Here is a 19947-nt window from a genome sequence, read left to right as displayed (position 1 = left end):
CACGGTCTCAACTTTTTGTAGGACAGGATTATGTTATCCATCCATCGGTGCACACGGTGCCCAATCTTACTGCAGCAGAACCGGTCTTTAAAGCTCAATTTACGTCCTTGAACTCTATCAGGGAAACGTCCGGAGTTGTTGCCGAAGGGGGAACTACTCAGCTGTAGGTCTCCCATCCAGTGTCTCACGCGACCCAAGAGCATGCATGGTTGAGGACAGGCTTTTGCATGGAATCCTAGGGCCGGGAAGAACACCACCGGACTGCATATATACAGTCTGTCAAACTTTCGGGGAGAAAGATGTCTGTCCGGTGCTACAGACAGAAGCACTCTTGAATATCCGCCACATCCGGTTGAGACGCTTTGAGGACTCGACATCGATGTACCTGATTTTAGTGGCGCGATGGAACCTCGCATTTCTTTCCTCGACGACACATAGAGCCACTGGCTTCAACACCGACATGGGCGAATTGAGAGGTCTAGTTCACTCGTTCAGTTTCGTTACACTATTTACTACTGCATGAAAGCTGCGATCATTATTTCAATGACGACAGAGTAGCCGGATGAGGTAGGAATTGCACACAGGTACAGACCCATGCACAACTTCCGAAATTCCGCTCACTCATGAGCCCACCCGCCCCGGCTCGTATGACTTTACCAGTAGTAAGCTTCCTGGTCTTGATATTGAAAGGACATCGCGGCATTATATAAAGTGCCCTTTCCCCGAAGCCCAATACATTTGTACCAAAGGGTAACTGTGTTTCTCCCTCTTCTCCTCCACAACATCCTATCAGTCCACCCACGCACAATTCAACCAGCTCTTGCAATGGACTCACCTACATATACAAGGCCAGACATGGCCAAACATGGGGACCCCACTCAGAACAAACAAGACACCAAGTCCTCGTCGTCGGACGCCGACTCCGCTCCGGATCCAATAGCATACGAAACAGAAATCTACCAGAAAGGGCTATCCTACTCCCGCCCACCATTCACATTCACCGCGCTGGAATGGGAACCTCTAGCATGCGAGCGCATGTCGGCCGAGAGCAAGGGATACGTGACAGGCAACGCGGGAACAGGGGAAACGGCACGCAAAAACCGACTAGCATTCGAGAAATGGTCACTGCTACCGCGCCGACTCGTCAAAACCACTACCTTCTCAGACCTATCAATCCACCTAGACCATATCGGCAAGCATCTTCAACACAAAGCCTCGTCCGCCGGTCAAACAGGCGGCAAACTCAAACTCCCATTCCCTATCGCCATTGCACCCGTCGGAGTGCAAAGGATCTTCAACCCGGACGGGGAACTGGCGTCGGCGCGCGCCGCCGCGGCCCAGCGGGTTCCATACATCATGAGCACAGCGAGCAGTACATCGATCGAAGACGTGGCCGCGGCGAACGGACCCGACGGGGAGCGCTGGTTCCAACTCTACTGGCCGGCACGGGAGAACGACAACATCACCATCTCGCTGCTCCAACGGGCCAAGAAGGCCGGCTTTTCCGTGCTCGTGGTCACGCTGGACACGTTCATCCTGGGCTGGCGGCCCAGCGACATGAACAACGGATACAACCCGTTCTTGCGGAGCGACCAGATCGGCGTGGCAATTGGGTTCACGGACCCAGTCTTCAGGCACAAGTTCAAACAAACCCACGACAACAAGGAAATCGAGGACGACCAAGGCGCCGCCGCGGCCGAGTGGACTAAGACCGTCTTTCCGGGCTTCAGTCACGGCTGGGAAGACATCAAGTTTCTCCAGGAACATTGGGATGGTCCTATCGTCCTTAAGGGTATTCAGACTGTCGCCGATGCAAAGAGGTGCGTCGAGGCCGGCGTCCAGGGTATTGTTGTCAGCAACCATGGCGGAAGACAGTCTGATGGCGGCGTCTCGAGTTTGGGTATGTTGCCGCGTATCGTTGATGCTGTCGGTGACAAACTCGACGTCATTTTCGACTCTGGCATCAGATGTGGTGCTGATGTCGCGAAAGCGTTGGCTCTTGGGGCAAAACTGTGTCTCGTCGGCCGCCCTTATGTCTACGGCTTGGTCCTGGGTGGCGAGGCTGGCGTCAACCATGTCCTTAAGTCGCTCTTGGGCGATTTGGAATTGACCTTGCATCTGGCTGGTATCCCCTCAGTCTCGCCGGATGTGTTGAACCGAGATGTCTTGATTCGCGAGGATGAGCTGTAAAAGAAAATAGAGCTTTCCGGTGGTCGGTTGTAGATATCTACCTAGGAAAAAGCGAGACGACGAAGACTATGCAAAAAGGAAACATGCTACACCAGTCTCTCAGGGTATTTGGGATCGTGTCGATATTGCCATAAAGTCCAATAGCGGACCGACGGGGTGCGGATGAGTGTAGATACATATACACAGAAGATCATACAGTGCCCATCGTAAAGCCTTATCAAACCAGCCCACCGCCCACCTGCCGGCATTAAGAACAAACGCATGATCAAACGCCGCCGCACCGTGTAGACGAGTTGGTTCCCTGCCTCTATCAATGGCTAAATGCGAAGTGTATATACCTACTGGTGTTGAATTCATCACTGCTCGTCTCCCAGCACAATCACGCAAGCTCAGCAGCCCTCTTGTGGGCCGTGTGCATTGGCCGCCCAGCCAGCAGGTACCGGCCGGGAGTTCCAGATAAGAGCAAAGAGCACTGCCGCGACATTTTCCTTCCAGAAATGAGGGTACGTTAGAGATTCCAGCGCAATCAAGGTCACGTCGAGAACATTGCTTGGAGGTTGACAAAGGCGGCAGGCCCACCGTCCTGAGCCAGTACATCGATCAAAGCTTCGGTCTGTTTCCAGGTTGTCTCCACCGCAGCTGCAGGTGACCGCCCAAGAGAAACTGTCCATGTAAGCAGTTGCTTTGTATCAACAGACGGGGTTTTCTTACCAAGGATGGCAGAGTTGAGCTCTTCAGCAACGTCAACTCTTCCGGAAGGGTCCAAGAGATGGCCGTGAATGCTCCCCTTTGGATCGTCGTACGCCATTAGACTGAATATGTCTTGCAAGCTCCTTGCATACTCGCCATCATCATCTCGATATTCTCGTTGTAACTCTTGGCCGTATTGCATTGCTTCATTCAGAAGCTGATTATATCGTAGCGCAGTATCATCCCCCAACGGCTTTTCTAGACCGTTAGTCTGGGTTCCACCACCGGCATTTTCATCCAGTTCCATCTCCTGAGAGAAGTCTGCGTCATCGGCTACTGCCTTGCCAGACCCGTTTGTTGACTTGACATCTTGCCCGGAGAACGACTTCTTCGCGTTCAATTCTGTGGTCTTGCCAATTAGTTCGACCCATTTCCGGCATTTGAGTCGGAAGACAATGCCAGGGTTTTCCGTTAGGACAGTCGGGAAGCGAGCGTGGGTGATCTCAAGTGCTTCATCGATGTCTCCATCAAGGATGGCTCGACGTATCTCTGCCAGTAATCAGTAGCGAACAACGCATAGAAGAAAAGGAGCTTACTTTGTCGATAAACAGACTCAGTATCATCCCCCTCCAGTAAATTTGACGTTCCAGTCGGCAGTGCATCGCTCAAGGCTTCCTTCTCTCTTCTGAGGTCCTCTGCAAAAGCTTTGGCTGTCTCGACATACCCATCATGGGCCAAAAACTGCGCCACTAGTTCTTGTACAAGAGTGTTCTCGTCCCTCCCCAGGCGTAGCGCAGAGACTTTAGACGTGTTGATGTCCTTCATTACTCGCGCTTGCTCCGATAGCATTTTTCCGTCGATGTCGAAAACAAAAGGTCGTTCGCCAAAGTTGGTCGACACCCATGCCCCCGAATGCTTTTTCATTCCCACTGTAGGGAAGGGCGTGAAATCCTTCCTTAGGTCTCGAAAACAGATCCCAAGATCGTGTCCATTTCTAGTGAAGAACGCGTGCCCTGCATTGAAGTTGACGCCACAGCCGATGACATCTCCTGCCCCGAATGTGGGCCCATAACTCCGTCCTTGGTGTTCCCCAAAGAACATCTTCCCATCGTCGCCATGGTAGCCCCAGGAGTGCGTTTCCCAGCCCGGTAATCGTTCTAGCGACGCCTCTGCCGTGGAGAAGCCAATAGCAATAGCGGTATCCCGAGTCTTATTCTTGATTTCCACTTCGAAGTAGTATATCCCACAGGCAGGTGACATTGGGTAGTCTGCTCGGACGGAAGCTGCTTCAATATCCGCTTTGCTGCATGTCCCGCTGTACTTCACGTCCCGGCCATCGTTTGAAAGGTCCAGTCCGGGATACTTGTCCTGTTCGCTCCATCGAGAAGGCAAAGGCATGGGCTGATCATCCTCGCTGGGAGGATTGCTCTCGATAATATCATATGTCATGCCGCGATGTGACGGGGCTATTCGTTGTATATTTGTATGCCCAGCACCGCTCGAGAGGGAGTTCATAGAAGAGGCTCCTCCCAATGGCTGCTCTCGTTCTCTCTTCATCTTGGCCTTGTGCGCAGCTTCGAGATTCGAGGCATATCTGGAACGGCGGAGATAGGACGGTATAATGAAAGGGTTTGAAGGCATGGCACTCGTTCCAAGGGCCGAGATGTCTGCGAATTTCCTCGAATAAGACGGTAAAGATGTTGGCTTTCGCCAGTAAGAGACACCCGAAGGATCGTGCTCGAGCCCGGACTGTCGCCTGCGATATTGAGGGTCTGGTTGATATTGTGGAGGATAAGAGCTGCTCGGAGTTGTACCGACTAGATGAGAGAAGGCTCCTGCGCGCGCGGGATGAGCTATATCCTGAGCGGTCACGCCTGATGCCACTGATGCATATGACAGTCGTCGAGGGACATTGCCACCGTATGGACTTGGCCGGCCGTTGCTGCCGGATCCTGGCACATCCGCCATGGAGGGCTGATTCGGGCTCAACGAGGCGGATAGTTCACAGGGTCGACAGCGTGAGCGAGATAGCGAGCGAGAGATTCAAGTCAAAGGCCACAGGCCGATACTCGGGAAAGATCGTCGGGGACTCAGGTCCGAAGAGTCGAATGCTGGATCAGGGTGTGGTTGTTCTCGTATTGGCATACATTGCGAGCGACCACGTATCGGCGAAGGCTCCAGGTGTCGGCAAACTCGAATTGGTCAGGAGGTCGAACGGATGTTGTTGTCACGTCGGTATGGGCGCTGTTGATGCAATGCCTAGTAGTGGTCTACTGTACCATCGTGATCATGTCGGGGCGGGTATTCGGGGGTGGCAGGTTTGGGCAGATCGTCCACCCACTCATCAACCTGCGGGGACTTGATAGACGCTCGCCGGGCCAAGGCACCCGCTACAACCACCAGCACAAGCCCATCAAATATCTACACCCGGTGGCAATCCTTATTGACGGCTACGAGGTGTATACCAGGCAAAAGTTTGTCTCTTTCTTACGGCGGTCATACAGAGACTGCCCGATAGCTCGACCCATTGGGCGTGACTGCCCAAATTTGGAAGTACGCGTAGGCCCTCGGATGTTGAAGTCGCATCTATTCATACATAAACATGACCTACCAGGCTGTATTCAAGGCGGAAAATCGAAAAAGCTCGACTTGTCCTCGAGGTATCGGCGCCGCTTTGCCTATTTCTGTGAGGCCTGCTCTCCAGCGTGAAGGAACACCCCTTCCCATAGACTCATTGGTTGCGCCGCTGTGCCATCGGACAAATTTTCCCTACCCCCATAACGCCGTGCTAAACATATGATCGCGATTTTCGCAACTCTGCCTGTCGCCAACTCAGTACACCGTTCAACGTCATTCCGTATTATGCTGTCGTGAGAGCGCTGATATGCATCAATGATCAGTCGAAGAGTCGTATGCCACTCTAGTGGAACCATGACCATCCATATCTCGTCTAGGGAGACATTGAATGATAGTTGTAACATACCCTCCCGAGATCTTCTGGCTAACCGTGTGCTGCGATAGCTGAGGACTGCGGTGGAATGGGAGGCGGAGAACTGGCAGCCGGTGTAGACAATGCCATGGGGTCAGGTTGGTCACCGGCGTTGCTGTCCATGGCGGCGTCGCTCTCATTTGGTTTGACATCGCTGCTACTTTGCAGTGAGATGTCTTTTGTCTCGCTCGACTCTTCACCGTTCACCTGCCCAGGTCTTTCATGACCCTTCCACGAAGGAAGTTCCCAAGTAACCCCAGTGAAGCTCTTCAAGGTGAAGGATTTCTTCACCCACTTGCGGCAAGGCTTGCCAGATCGGTCAAGAGCTCGAAGGCCTGCGTTGATAGCGCCTTGGTTGGCCTTTGGTCCTAGCTTGTGACCACCAAGACCGGGGCCTGTGGTGACCGAACCTTTGTTCGCACCGTGGTCAATCGAACCATCTTCCCTAGGTTGGGTTAGAACAGATCCCGCAAACGTTGCATCATGCTGTGAGAGCGGAAGGAAGGGTACACACAGTCTGGGTTTCTTCTTTGGACCTGGCTTGCCGCGTGGTTTTGGTGTCCCATTCGACTCCATCATCTGCCCAAGACTCCTCTTGGCCCCTCCTGCGCCGCCTTTCTTTTTCTTTGAGCCGTCGGCAGCAGCAGGGTCGGTGGGTGTAGGTGCAGGTGTTGAGTTGGACTCTGAGGCGTTGTCATTGGCCTCGGGAACCTTGAGTGTGGAAGCATCTTCATCTGGAGGCGTCGGCGAGGAACCAACCGATGCTGTCGACTGTTCTTCTGGTTTGGCCGTAGGCTCTTCAAATTGCCGTAGCAACTTTGGTGACAGCTTGAGTATGATAATCTTGCCTTGCTTTTTGTTCTTGTCCGCTCGAGCAGTCGAGGCTGACGGCGACCGGCCTGCGGTGCTTGAGGACGACAGGGCCATAGGTGGACAGTGTCGTTGTGGTATCGTGGTTCGATGAGAAAGTTAGGCGACAGGCAGCAGACGTAGCTAGTGCAGCCTTTCGAAGACTGTCTGAGCGGTTTTTAGTTCTGAAGGCCGGCGGCTGAAATTATTTCTTGGTGGAGCTGACGATTGAGATATTATTGTAGAGTTTTCTAGCTGAGTGGTGCCGGCGGTGGTTGGAGGGTGTGGTGAAGATGTTTCAAGGTGGGTGAGTGTAGGAGGAAGAGTGATGATGAGGTGGGCGAGGAAGGGGATAATGAGACAGTGCTGGAGCTGGCGTGTGATTGTGTGGCCGGATCATTCTGGCAGTTGGTGTTCGGATGCGATGGGCTTGGGATTGCGGTTTGGGTTGGGTTGGGTTGGCTCAGATCAGATCCTGAGGGCGGACGCAGGAAGCAAGCGAGCGTGTGAAGGGGTGCGCGCGCAGTGACACGCAGTAATTAATTAACAGCATAATAAAGTGGGTTGCGGAGTTGGCGACGGAAGGGACAAAGGCGGCGAGAGGCCACCGCTGGTTTAACGCCCTCAAGTGGCTAAATTGGGTTAGTGCCAGTGGCTAATGGCGCACCGCTAACGATGTAGGGGTGTAGCCTTACTGCTATACACTTTAGCGGACACTTGGTTACTGCTAACCCTGCCGTTTAGCGACAAAACTAGCAAGCAACCCACTAACCACATTCACCCACTGCACCGCCAGCCGCTGGCAGCGACTAACGAAGCTTCCACCTGTATCTCGACCCTGCCCTTACGCTGACTCTCCCTCCCTGCGTCTTGGGGTCTAGTCAGGAGTAGACACTGGCCTAAAACCTCGCTTGCTGCAAGCGTTTGGAGCCTGAACACTGTCATTTTTGAAGACCCAAAGAGATTCGTCAGATTCGCCCGCCGCTGCCAGCATCCTGATTTGAGAGCGTCGAGTACTCGCAGATCCTTGCTGCACCGGCTGACAACATAGGTGTCCGAGTCGTCCAGCACTGTGCAGCACCTGTCTTCCCTCGGAAGTTATCCTCGCCTGGTGGTGGGGCAATAGCCCCGTCACGGTGTTTGCCAATGAGTATCACCACATCATGGGCCGCAGATGATCTGAGATGATAACTGCTTTAGCAAAAAATGATGCACCGCCCGAAGAGGCGGAGGCTAGACGGATCTCCGGCATTCCAAAACAAGCCGTTTCGCTCACCCCTCAAAAGAGCTGACATCCGTGAAGCCGAGCCACACGGGAACCTGAATGATAGAGCAGAACCCGAGCGTCGTCTAACATCGGCGCCTACGTCTAGCATTGACACTTCAGATATTCCGCCTAGGAGTTTGTCTTCATCTTCATCAGCTCTCGAATCCACCGTTGTGCCCGCTGCTGCGAATCAAGACCTTCGCAAAGAGCATTCAGCACTCTCAAGACAGCTTGCACAGCTCCGTCAGTCTCTCGACACAGCTAAGCAAGCTCTCGACATTGAAACGTCGAACCAAGATGTCGAACTGCGCGGGTTGATTTCTAAATGGAGAGCTGTGGCTCAAGAAGCCGCAGAAGAACTGTTCGTTGATGCCAAAGAGCGAGTCCAGGCAATGGGCGGAGTTCATGCGTGGCAACGACGCAATGAACAGGATGCCCGCCTGTGGAATGACAATGGGCCTGAACAACCTGACGGCCAGTGCGACGACACAGCACGGCATAGTCCCCTGGTTGGCGATGACGACCTGGATGGCTCCAACGACCTCGATGAAGATGAAGGCGAAGCTGTAAGTTCAAGTCTGTGTTTCCGGTTTTACTCTGAACCTGACCCTCCCCTTTGCGCACCAAATTGACAATTGCAGTCCTTCAACATGGAAATGATGCTTCGGCAAATGAATGTTGACCCGCGAGTCATCGGGTACGACGAAGACCTCGAACGGTGGGTAGAATGAGAGGACTTTGGCTGCATACCAGCGCTCAATGGGTGACCCAAACGCTCAGCCCTTTCAGGAAACCACCTATTACCCGATCGGGTCGCTAGCCAATGGGAAGGTCGAGCTCTCTCACCTACGCAACATGCATCAGACTCGGAGACAACCTTCGGTTTCAGGAGGACAGCGCGTACCGGCATATCTTGCTGTCTGGGCTGAGATGCCCAGACTCAGTATTCCTAGCGAATAGTCGACGTGAATCTGATCACTCTGTGGTCCCAAGGCATGTGTTTATAAGCAGACCAGGAAAATGCTGAGTAATGCTGCAGGCCGGCGGGGCTTGAAGCACTTCAATGCCAGTGCCTGGTCTCAGCGGAATGAAGCAATCTACTACATAAACCACAGGGACGTCCTCCAGTGATGGGAGGTCAGTAAACTTTGTCCAGATAGTATTGTATCTTGTACATTGTTGTTGACTCTGTGCATCTCGCTACCTGGTGCCTCTTGCCTGGTCTATCCGAAGCCCTTCACCAGAGTCACGTACTACAATGCCCACCACACTCGTCACCGGCGCCAACGGCTTCGTTGGTGCAGCCGTGGTCAACGAGCTAATAACCCAGAATCACAAAGTCATCCTAGCCGTACGAACACCCTCGAGCGCCGAAGGCTTAGTCTCAAAGCACCCAGAATGGCCAATCCAGGACATCTCAGTGGCTCGCGTGGCCGACTTCACTGTTCCAGGAGTGTTCGACGAAGTATTCCACCAACACCCGGAGATCGACTACATTGTGCATGTGGCGGCACCATTGCTCGACGATCCCCACAACACGGATTTCGTCGAACATTTTGAGAAGCCCAGCGTTCTTGGCAACACGGGTCTGCTGACATCGGCCTTGAGGTATGGCAAGAACGTCAAAGCCATCAGCGTCACGGGGAGCATCAACGCCATCACCCTGGGAGACCAGGACGATGTGAAGAAGCGAGCGTTTGGCAATAAAGACTGGCTGCCATTGGGAAGAGAGGACGCCATCAAGGCGCAAGATCCCTATGTGAGTTTTGACACACCCGCCGTCACAGACAACTTCTTTGGTGAACATACACAAAGTCGTTCCAAATCCTTCCCACGGTCCGTTGGCGAGCCGCAGCTACTGTGCCGTAGCTAACTCGTTGATTCCGTGCGCAGATCTCGTACTGTGTAGGCAAAAAACTCGCCGAGCAAGCGACTTGGAAGTTCGTCGACGAACAAAAGCCGCCGTTCAGCGTGACCAATTTCATGCCGCCGTTGATCTTCGGCCCAATGTTCCAAAAAGTGCCGAGTGTCGCAAAGATCAATTTCAGCAATCGCCAATTCCACAGTATACTCAACAGCGCGAAGGTAGAGGGTGGGAAGGTTCCCAATACTATGTTTCCTGGAGATGTGAGTGAGAACATGGATTCCGTTGCACTGCACTGCTCAAAGCCCCATTCCTCATATGGTCCCTCGAGTTGAAGGGTTCAATGGCTGACAAGGTCCGGTCCCGCAGATCGACGTCCGCGATCTGGCAAAGCTCCAGATTTCGGCCTTGACCACGCCTAGCGCCGCGAACAAGCGTTTCGTCGTGGGGCATCCCATGCTGTTCAACCAATTTGCCGATGCTTTGCGCAATGATCCAGAACTGCATCTGTCTTCACGTATTGGCGAGAACAATGACGAAGATTCGACATTGACCTTGCCGAGGTTCGAGACCAATGAGGCCGAAGAAGTCTTCCAGTTCAAGTGGACTAATCTCGAGAAGACCGCAAGGGATACCGCCATTGCACTTCTCGAAGTGGAGGCCCTTGATGCCTGAGAGATGATAGCTGATCTATCATGGAACTGTGGTGCAGCAGAAATGTCGTGTCTTCGTATAATGCCGTGTGTAATATCCGTTCGGCCAAGCTGAAACCAGCTCAGGGCGGGGACGGGCACGTTTCAGTCGGTCCGAATGGGGTTTTGTAAGAGGATGTCAAGAAGGAACTGGCAATCCAGACTTTGTGCCCCATGTAATCATCTCATAACCGGTGGTCGACTCTCTTTATTCCAGACAACCCGACTCTTAACCCACTCCACCGCCTCTTTGACCCCCGTCCCTCGCAGCGCGCTCACAGGTAGAACACGGCTATCTCGGACCATTCCGCCCTTTTCACCTTCGAACACTTTGCGGACAAAGCCTTCCTTGATCCTCACAACTTCCAAACAATCCTCGCGGTCCTGTTTGTTCGCCAGTACCAAGATAGGAATCCCAGCCGTATCCTGATTCTCCAACAGACTTTCCAGCACGGCGCGACACTCGTCCAAACGACCCTGCTGATTCTGGCCCGGGAAGAAAATGGATCCAGGCGACATTGGCGTCCAGGGTGTCTCTGGCGGCTCAAGATTGTTATCAGCATTCGTTGTAGCATCTTTCGCATCATCTTCCGGTCTGTTATTTCCACCCACGTAGCTCTTTTTCCGCCCATGCCAATGCCACCCTGGCGTTCTGGGCGTATCGTCCAACTCCCCATTGCCCAAGTCGGTACTGTCTAGCACAAACACCACCGCATGCGCACTCTTGTAGTAGCTGGTCCATAGTCGGCGCAGGCTCATTTGGCCCCCAACGTCCCAGATCTTCAGGTACATGTCCGGCAAGTCGATCGTGGCTACATTCTGTCCCACTGTCGGTACTGTGTTGCCAGCGGTCTCGGATGGCGGTGCGTCGCCCGTCTGGCCTGCTGATGGGTCCGCCGCGGTGTTGTACAGTGCTTTGATCTGCGAAAGGAGCGTCGTTTTGCCGGCGTTGTCTAGTCCGAGCAGGATGATGGAGTATTCTGGTTTGCTTGTCGCGTAGAGGTATAGTGATCGTATGAGATGGTACATCTTCGTTCGGGGTAGGGTTTATTATATAGAATCAGGATCGACTGGTCTTGCTGCGCTGCAATCGCGGTTCAAGGAACGACAGGAAAAAGAAGCGAAAACGGAAACGCGAACAGGGCCACGTATATCATCGTTGCCGGCGGCGTGTCGAGTCTGCAGTGTGCAGTCTCCTTTCCTGCGACGGAGAAGGAAACGCACAAATCGTGCCGCGTGTCCGTGTCGAGATGTAGACGGTGTCTACGGAACGTCTTCCTCAACTTGTTGGAGCATCAACTCCTGCCGAAAGCGCGCCTTATTGCTTGGAGATCAACATACAAATACAAGTAAATAAAACATTGTAATCGCAGGGTTCCAGTCGACCTCGGGAACTGCGAGGACGTCGCTAAATGGTCATTTGAACGTCTGGCCGCGTGGCCTGGTGCAAGAAATGGCAAAATCTTTTGGTCAGACCTGTATAGTTTCTAGACTTTCTACCGCGGTTGAAGCAGGACAGTCATCAAGGACGCCCCTTCAAGTTTCTTGCAATGGCGTGAGACAGATGTGGACCATACTATCTGAGTAAGTCATGCTTCCGACATGAGATGCTGCGTCCGCTTATGCAAGTACTATATCCATGTTCAAATCCTTCAATACATCCTGCCACTGAATGTCCACCTCATTGGAAGCACAAGCCCGTCTCCGCCACAGTTCTTTCGCAATATCTTGGGAAATATCTAGATTTCTAAACCCGTGTCTTCTCTTTACCTTGTACCAAGACAGGATTCGCTGCTGTAGATCCTCGCTGAGACATTCACACGCTACCACAAGGGGTGGCCACACCAAGGTACACCCAATGGCATCCCCTCCCAAGTCTTCAATTTCTTCGAGGCGGCTCACAGCAAGCTCGACTAGCCCTTGTACCTCCTCTGGGGGTCGTCGTCGGACGGCACGCTGGAAGTAGATGAGGGAAGCATAATAGAATACATAGGCGTGGTGGCGGGTCAATGCCCGGCTCAGCGGATCCAGGCCTTCAAGATCAAGACTCTCGGGTGTTTGTTCGTACAGCTGCAATTCAAATTCATCCAGAGCCTCCGCACCACCTGGCTCTTCGGTCGGGAAGCATTTCCTGATAAACGAGTTCATCATGACGATGTGCTTCAGTATTGGTCGTGTGAGGCCAAAAAAGCGATCCAGGACATAGTTTTTCTGACTGAGACAATCCTCGGACTCAACGTTGACCGTTGATGGGAGGTTGATGTTGCATAGGGCCGCGATGGCCACATAGCCCTGATACACCATCGACGAACTCTTGTCGCGATCCCATGTGCTACCTTCGACCGTTGCAAGCCAGGAAGCACCACCTTGAAGGTGAGTGCGCCACTCCGAAGAGCGGCCCGTGATCATGTCCATGGCTGAGAATGCGGTGATAGTTGCCAGGACTGAACCGCGTTGAATTTCCGAATCCATATTATCTTTGAGCCTGGCCAAACTGTGCCGCAGGTGCATGATGGCCAGCTGGTAGTGCTTGGTGGCAAGGGTAAGTGATTGCTGGTCATTATTGAGTAGTTGACCACGGCTGAACGCCGACGTGGCGCATATAGCGTGAAATAGCGCGATTTGACCGCTGGATTCTTGCGAAGGCAATGTCAATCCGGCCAGTGCCATGGGCGTGAAGACGCTTCGAAAAGGGTTGTCTGGCCTGTCCACGGGGACGAGGTGCCAGCACACAAATGAAGTCCAGTGATCAATGAGCTCACGTTGTTCCGCAGGCCGGGGAAGCAGGTCGAGATGGCGAGATATTGGAGGGAATCCACCGCTCAAAGTGTCGAGAAATGTAAGGTCGACATCATTGCAGTCATGAAATGCCGTTGTAGTATCTGACAGTGAAGGGGAAACGATAGTTTCAATGCTCTCGTCATCGCTGTGCTCTGCTTCGATGAAGTCAACCACATCATGAGAGTCCCCCACGTTAACTGGCAAAGGACAAGTCTCGCCTTCGCTCACAGCTTCATCACATGCTTGTGTGAACTGTTCCAGTGCAAAGACAGAGAACGGACCAGTTGATAACGATTGCCTTCTCGTAGACAGCCTCTCTATTGCCTCGAGAGCCTCATGAACATCAATCTGGCTGCATAGAGAAGCAGTCTCATAAAGTGCCGGGGTGTCAATGGCACGTCGGATGTTCTGTTCTCGTTCTTGAGTATTGGAGTCCACCCATACCAGCCTGATGCCGTAGCCTTGACACTCAAAGCCGCCCTTCAGGCACCGGGTACAGTCCGGTCGGGCCTCATCGCATTTTACGTGTCGATCCCTGCACGTCCAACAACCTGAAAAGGTCTTTGTATGTTTGATGGGCGGCCGGTTCTTCGTTCGTTTACGCGGGCTTCTAGGAGACTTCATGGGGGACTTGCAGACATTTCGGGGGCCGGGGGGGCTGCGAGGCTGAAGACTTGAAAGCAGCCAAAGGGGTCATTATCGTGGGACAAGGTCGGGATATTTCCCCGCTGGACAGCAGAAGCCAGGGGTGTGGCATACTTATATCAACTGCCAACCCAGAGTGATGCCAGTGGTTCCCCTCAAACCAGGGTCGGGAGAGATAAGGCGAGGTTGTTGAGCGGAGATCGATCTTGCTAGTAGCGTATCCCCGCGCTCGGCTTATCTTCGTGCGTGCAAGTGTTACGCTAAACCATTACAACTCGACGATTATGTAAACTGGTCGATCCGGAACAACGGAGAAACGTCAATCCCGAACCTCCACCCGTTCGGCTGACTGTTAGAGAGCAGTCACAGTCACAGTGCCAGCGTCTAAATTGTAGGTGAGTGTCAGCCAATTTGAATGTGGAACTGCGCTCAGCCTCGCAAGGCGCATCCACGTACCGTGCCGCATGGGTTGTCGACTGACTTCCACCACCAAAAGGCCTCGCGCCCTGCTGATCTGTGTCCTTGCCTGGGATACACCTGCTCTCATGCCTTGTTCATCCGGGATCGATGTCGGTCCACATCCAACTTGATCAGCCGGAATCCAGGTGCTACACGAACCTCGACTTTATTTCCGGCACCGTCGTTCTATTCCTCCCCCATGATGCCACCGTCTCTGCTATTACAGTTAAACTTGAGGGGGAGAGTCGTACAAGACTCGCAGGGCCAAAATATCCTGGATATGAGCGTTCGGATAAGAAGAGGACCGAGTTAGAATATCACAAGGTGGGGGAAAGGCCTGTCGACTGCACCACAAATTTGCGCTTACACCAGGCCCCAGCTTTTGTATAAAGTTCTCACGGTCTTTCCTTCGCCTGAGCTTCAGGAGAGGGCCTCTGGCTCGGGCTACACCCTGCGTGCCGGACAGTATCTCTACCCTTTTCGATTCAAAGTAGGATTCTCGTGGACTCAACGCGCCCGACTTTGACTGACGTTCGACTTTAGTTTCCATTCAATAATGACTGCCTGAACAACCCCAATCCGTTGAAGGATATCAAAGTGGGCCAGTTGAATGTTCAGCTCCCAAGTGACACCTGCAACCATGTGAAGCGGACGCTGCCGCCATCCTTGAGCGGATTCCCTGGCGAGGCGGAAATCAGATACTATGTCAAGGCGACCGTTGTGCGGCCTAAGTTCTTTCAGGAGAACATTCGATGGGTACGGCGGCTAAGCTTACTAGATTATCAGCACGATTACTGACTTAGCAACAGATTAGCGACATCAAGTTTCTACCCATCGAACCACCCCGCCGTCCAGATGGACACCAAGAAACCTTCGCGCGCCGCAAGAGGCAATTCAATCGGTCTGCTCCACCGCCCAAAAAGGGGCTCTTCAAGAAATCATCTACCCCAGTCTCGGCGGAAGATGAACCACCTGCCTTCCAAGTGGATGTCCGGCTTCCGAGTCCCGCCATCATCACCTGCAATGAACCCCTTCCTCTACGCATACTTGTTGAGAAGATCAACGATAGTTCGGCAACGGCCTTCCTGAGCATGTTGCAGATCGAGTTATTCGGTTACACTCGGATAAGGGCCCATGATCTGGAGAGGACTGAAAGCACGAGCTGGGTCTTGAAGTCTCAAGCGAATATGAACATGCCGCTGGGGACTGCGAGCGAGAAACAGTGTCGTGAATGGAAACTGCCATCTCGCCTATGGCAGGATTGTCCCGTGCCGAACACTGTTTGCCCAACTTTCGAGACCTGCAACATTTCTCGGCGATACGAGCTCGAAGTCCGGGTTGGACTGGCACATGCCATGGCCGATGGAATGCGGCCAGAGGTGATGGTATTACCTCTGCGCCTGCCTGTCCAGGTCTATTCTGGCATTGCTCCTCCACCTCAGCTCTTGCGGGCTATGGCTAACAACCCCCGCCCGCAAGCAGCCACTACACCGCCTCCCCTATTCCCTCGACCGTCAGCTAACGGGACGAGTGTTGCTGCACCTTTGCAGCCAGACACGCCGCTAGCCACGCCACCCACTCCATTCCAGGACAACGGTTTCTTCCCCGCCCAGACTGGTTCCTACAGTGTACAACAAGAGCCTGATATTCCCGATGAAGCACCACCCAGCTACGAGGATGCCATTGCGGATGAGATCGCCCCTGTAGATGGACCTAGGCGGGACTACCATGTACCCTCACAACCTGAATCCGAACACACGGCCTTGGACCCCGATACGAAACGGTCTGGGCTTGGACGCCGTGTTAGTGAAAGACTCTTCCCAACGAACGGACCGGCTCCGTCCCAGAACAGATCTGTGTCAACGCCGAATACGTTACAAACAACGCCGATGCCCGAAGATGATGATGCGGGCCCGGCCAGTTCGCCGACGGTAGAACCAGACACCCGAAGATTACAAAAGAGGCGAACCTCTTCAGCCAGAGATGATTAGCATCATCCTAGCATGATTCTTCTCATACTTGACAAGGTCCGCATGGGCAGTGAAATTGGTGTTATGGCAAAACCCACGAGTCGGTTGGGCTATGGAAAAGTCTTCACGTTGCTGGTGGGACACTGCTTAATATCTTTGGACAGCATACGATCGATATCTTGATTTTTGGCCTGTCATGACGGAGAGGGTGCAGTCACGTGACACCGAATATGATGTCAGCCTGTCACGACTTCGAGTCCACTTCCATCGTCCGCGTCTTCAGCCTGCTTCCATGTAAATCCAGTTTCTTGACCAGTACGTTTTTCTTTTTCACGGTCTTTTGCTTGGTTGATAACGCGTCGTCTCTTGCCCTGGGGCTTGCATCCACGGAATTGGCCTGTTTACCTCGGATTTGTTCGAAGTGTTTCAGCTACATTACCTACTAGGCGCGCGGCCTTTTAGGACGTCATGAATACCCTGGAGAAAACGGTAGGAGCTGCCCCAAAATGTGCCCATATTTGTGTCTCGTTCGAATTCAAGCTCTGGTTGCTCGTCCCATACAATCGCTCGACTGCAGAGGAGTGAAATACTGCAGGGATCCTCACCTTGTCCTTTTGCGGAATGGCAGTTTTGAAGAAATCCTACTCACATTTGCAGGATCCAGGTGCTGGTGGCCACCGAAATGCTGGCTCGAATTCAGCAAATGCCATTGCTGCGGCATTGGTGCCGACGCTCATCACAGCGGCTGCCTTCTTGCTCGCTTTCTTGGCCTTGAGGTCGAGGTACAGAAACATCTACGCGCCCCGGACATACTTCCGCTCGATACCCCAGAAGTAAGTATTGTCATTGGATTGTATGAGTATCCGTGCTGACTTTGTCAAGGGACAGAACACCTTCCTCCAGTCATGATTCGGTGTCCTGGTACCACGATTTCCGCGCCCTGGATGACAAGTTCGTGCTTCGTCATTCATCCTTGGAGGCTTATCTCTTCTTGCGGTATCTACGCATGATCGTCCTGATCTGTGTAGTAGGTTGCTGTCTGACCTGGCCGATTCTCCTCCCCGTCAACTATACCGGAGGGGGTGACTCGTCTCAACTTGACAAGCTCTCGTTCAGCAATGTCCTAGGTGGCAACCGACTATATGCACACGCCATCATTGGGGGCCTCTTCTTTGGTAATATTCCTTCTTCCTCGTTGCCATTTACTGGCTGACCTCTTTTAGCATTTATCATTCTTCTGATGACTCGAGAGAGACTCTTTGTCGTGGGGCTACGTCAGGCATACCAAAAAGTCCCTTTAAACGCTACTCGATTGTCTTCGCGGGTAGTTTTGTACCTGTCTGTCCCACCGGAAGGCCTACGTGAGGAGAATCTCCAGCGTTACTTCGGGAAAGATGCGGTCAGGTCATGGGTGGTTTCAAATCTGAGCCATCTCGAAAAGCTCGTCGCCAAGAGAGATGGCAAAATCGACAGTCTTGAGGGCCTGGAAGTGGAACTGTTGAAAAACGCAAACAAGGAGAAAGGCAATGAACGCAACGATCGTGAGGCTGTTGCACGCAGTTCTCATGGACCGGTCGAGCCCGAGATTGACCGTCATAAACCGAGGTCGAAGTCGAAATACATCTTTGGGGATGATATCGATAGCATCGCGAAACTACGCGCCGAGCTCTCCGGATTAATATCCGACCTCGACCACATCCGGCAGACAGACTCAGACGAGCCGAGCAAGAGAACCGGGGCCATTTTCGTCGAGTTCAAAGACCAGGCTAGTGCCCACGAGGCTTTCCAGGTTGTGCGACACCCATCACCGTTATCCTTGCAGCCGAAATATATCGGCGTTCAACCAAAAGAAGTTACATGGAAAAACCTCAATATCGAGCCGTCGCTGCGGATCACCTATTCCTACATGGCGATTGCGCTGGCCGTGGCAACAATCATTCTGTGGTCGATCCCCGTCGGAATCATTGGCACAATATCCAACATCCAATACCTAGCGGACAAATTCGCATTTCTGCGGTTCATCAACAACCTCCCAGAGCCCATCCTAGGTCTTCTGACGGGTCTTCTCCCGCCGCTCCTCCTCAGCACTGTGGTGTCATACGTCCCGTATTTCTTCCAGTACATGGCAAGTCTGTCAGGACAGCCAACGACCAAAGAAGCCGTGAAGTGGGCACAGACATGGTACTTTGTCTTCCAGGTGGTCCAAGTGTTTCTCATCACCACATTCTCATCCGGCGCCGCCACCCTTGCAAACCGACTCGCAAACGATCCGACTTCTGCCCCAACACTACTAGCGAAGAACCTGCCAAAGGCGTCCAATTTCTATCTGACCTACTTCATAATCCAGGGTCTTGGAACTGCATCCAACAACGTGCTGAACTATTCCGACCTTCTGTCCTTTTTGTTCTATTACAAATTCATGTCCAAGACCCCCCGGCAGAAATTCAACACATACTCGAAAATGAAAGGCATCAGCTGGTTCATCGTGTATCCCAAATTCACCAACCTGGCCGTCATCGCCATTGCCTACTCATGCATCGCTCCACTGGTGTTGGGCTTCGCGGCAATTGGCATCTTTCTGTTCTATCTCAGCTACCGCTACAACCTGCTGTACGTGATCCAAGTCAAGACCGAAACTCGCGGCGAAAGCTACAGTCGAGCACTCCAGCACATGATGACCGGCGTCTATCTGGCAGAGCTGTGTCTGATAGGTCTCTTCGGAACCAAAGGCGCCGCTGGGCCATCGACCATAATGACGATCCTTTTGGCCGCCACGGCCGTCCATCACTACACCGTGAACAAATACCTTGCACCGCTGGAGCAATACTTGCCACTTGAGATCTTGTCCGATGAGGACGAGGAGCAGCAACCACTTTTAGGTGGTGGTGGTGGCGGCGGTGGTAGTCATGGCGGAGAAGGAGAACGAGAAGAAGAAAGAGCAAGGAATCAATCCCGCATCTACAAAATCGGCCGCAAAGGAAAAGTGCCCACCGTCCTACTCGATCCCCTAGCGAGGTATCTAGAACCCAACATTTTCGCTTCCGAAGAAGCCCTGCGTCCTTGGCTCGAAGATCCCGAGGCCGAGTACGATGAGAGCAATTCGTACAGCGACGACCAGCTCAAGAATGCATATCGAAACCCGGCCTTGACTTCAAAGACGCCGACGGTCTGGTTGCCACGAGACAGAAAGGGTCTTTCGAAGCATGAAGTGGCGGAAAACGAAAAGGCCGGTCTGCCTAGCACGGATGATGGGGCCGAACTCACGGCGGACGGCGAGATTGTCTGGAACTGTGAGGACTTTACGACCGTGCCTATTTTCAAGGAAGCTACGCGGTACTAAGCCCAGCTTCTGTCACTAGTAGCTCGCCGTCTAAGATGAATATGATCGCAGAAGGTCAGTTAGAATACATGTAGTAGAACAAAAGAGTGAAAAGCGGTTTGGTTTACACAGTATCTTTATGCGTCAGCTCAAGTAGAAGAGAGCGGTCTGCTTTCAGCTCACTAGTGGCTGTGGTGGCACTTCCTTTCTGCCTCAACAAGTTGGTGTTGGT

The 19947-nt window shown here is 53.0% G+C and overlaps 9 protein-coding genes across 9 annotated transcripts; 5 read left to right on the top strand and 4 right to left on the bottom strand.

Annotated features, from left to right (window-relative positions):
• The first annotated feature begins 3 nt into the window (after nt 1-3).
• On the top strand, nt 4-2416 carry HMPREF1120_05312 (L-lactate dehydrogenase (cytochrome)). Its single transcript, XM_009159481.1, has one exon. The coding sequence runs from the start codon at nt 826-828 to the stop codon at nt 2188-2190; it is 1365 nt and encodes a 454-aa protein (XP_009157729.1). The 5' UTR covers nt 4-825; the 3' UTR covers nt 2191-2416.
• A 306-nt stretch (nt 2417-2722) lies between these two features.
• On the bottom strand, nt 2723-4848 carry HMPREF1120_05311 (uncharacterized protein; the record flags this gene model as incomplete). The annotated part of the gene is made up of 3 exons (XM_009159480.1): nt 2723-2853; nt 2902-3429; nt 3477-4848. The coding sequence occupies 3 exons, from the start codon at nt 4846-4848 to the stop codon at nt 2723-2725; spliced, it is 2031 nt and encodes a 676-aa protein (XP_009157728.1).
• A 599-nt stretch (nt 4849-5447) lies between these two features.
• Nucleotides 5448-7278, bottom strand: HMPREF1120_05310 (uncharacterized protein). Its single transcript, XM_009159479.1, has 2 exons — nt 6384-7278; nt 5448-6314 (listed from the first exon to the last, which is right to left on the bottom strand). Exons 1-2 carry the CDS (start codon nt 6794-6796, stop codon nt 5882-5884), a joined length of 846 nt encoding a protein of 281 aa, XP_009157727.1. The 5' UTR covers nt 6797-7278; the 3' UTR covers nt 5448-5881.
• A 646-nt stretch (nt 7279-7924) lies between these two features.
• Nucleotides 7925-8716, top strand: HMPREF1120_05309 (uncharacterized protein; the record flags this gene model as incomplete). Its single annotated transcript, XM_009159478.1, has 2 exons — nt 7925-8551; nt 8627-8716. 2 exons carry the CDS (start codon nt 7925-7927, stop codon nt 8714-8716), a joined length of 717 nt encoding a protein of 238 aa, XP_009157726.1.
• Nucleotides 8717-8970: 254 nt separating this feature from the next.
• On the bottom strand, nt 8971-11911 carry HMPREF1120_05307 (ADP-ribosylation factor like protein 1). The gene has a single exon (XM_009159476.1). The coding sequence runs from the start codon at nt 11568-11570 to the stop codon at nt 10722-10724; it is 849 nt and encodes a 282-aa protein (XP_009157724.1). The 5' UTR covers nt 11571-11911; the 3' UTR covers nt 8971-10721.
• On the top strand, nt 9244-10524 carry HMPREF1120_05308 (dihydroflavonol-4-reductase; the record flags this gene model as incomplete). Its single annotated transcript, XM_009159477.1, has 3 exons — nt 9244-9744; nt 9879-10112; nt 10219-10524. The coding sequence occupies 3 exons, from the start codon at nt 9244-9246 to the stop codon at nt 10522-10524; spliced, it is 1041 nt and encodes a 346-aa protein (XP_009157725.1).
• Nucleotides 11912-11922: 11 nt separating the features above from the next.
• Nucleotides 11923-14452, bottom strand: HMPREF1120_05306 (uncharacterized protein). The gene is made up of 2 exons (XM_009159475.1): nt 14424-14452; nt 11923-14351 (listed from the first exon to the last, which is right to left on the bottom strand). Exon 2 carries the CDS (start codon nt 13944-13946, stop codon nt 12162-12164), a length of 1785 nt encoding a protein of 594 aa, XP_009157723.1. The 5' UTR covers nt 13947-14351; nt 14424-14452; the 3' UTR covers nt 11923-12161.
• An 82-nt stretch (nt 14453-14534) lies between these two features.
• On the top strand, nt 14535-16417 carry HMPREF1120_05305 (uncharacterized protein; the record flags this gene model as incomplete). The annotated part of the gene is made up of 4 exons (XM_009159474.1): nt 14535-14750; nt 14806-14916; nt 14970-15182; nt 15236-16417. The coding sequence occupies 4 exons, from the start codon at nt 14535-14537 to the stop codon at nt 16415-16417; spliced, it is 1722 nt and encodes a 573-aa protein (XP_009157722.1).
• A 447-nt stretch (nt 16418-16864) lies between these two features.
• Nucleotides 16865-19736, top strand: HMPREF1120_05304 (uncharacterized protein; the record flags this gene model as incomplete). Its single annotated transcript, XM_009159473.1, has 4 exons — nt 16865-16885; nt 17054-17229; nt 17279-17571; nt 17620-19736. The coding sequence occupies 4 exons, from the start codon at nt 16865-16867 to the stop codon at nt 19734-19736; spliced, it is 2607 nt and encodes an 868-aa protein (XP_009157721.1).
• Between the last annotated feature and the right edge of the window lie 211 nt (nt 19737-19947).

This window comes from Exophiala dermatitidis, assembly GCF_000230625.1.
Source record: "Exophiala dermatitidis NIH/UT8656 unplaced genomic scaffold supercont1.4, whole genome shotgun sequence".
Taxonomy (NCBI): domain Eukaryota; kingdom Fungi; phylum Ascomycota; class Eurotiomycetes; order Chaetothyriales; family Herpotrichiellaceae; genus Exophiala; species Exophiala dermatitidis.
This window is presented reverse-complemented; position numbering and strand designations above follow the sequence as displayed.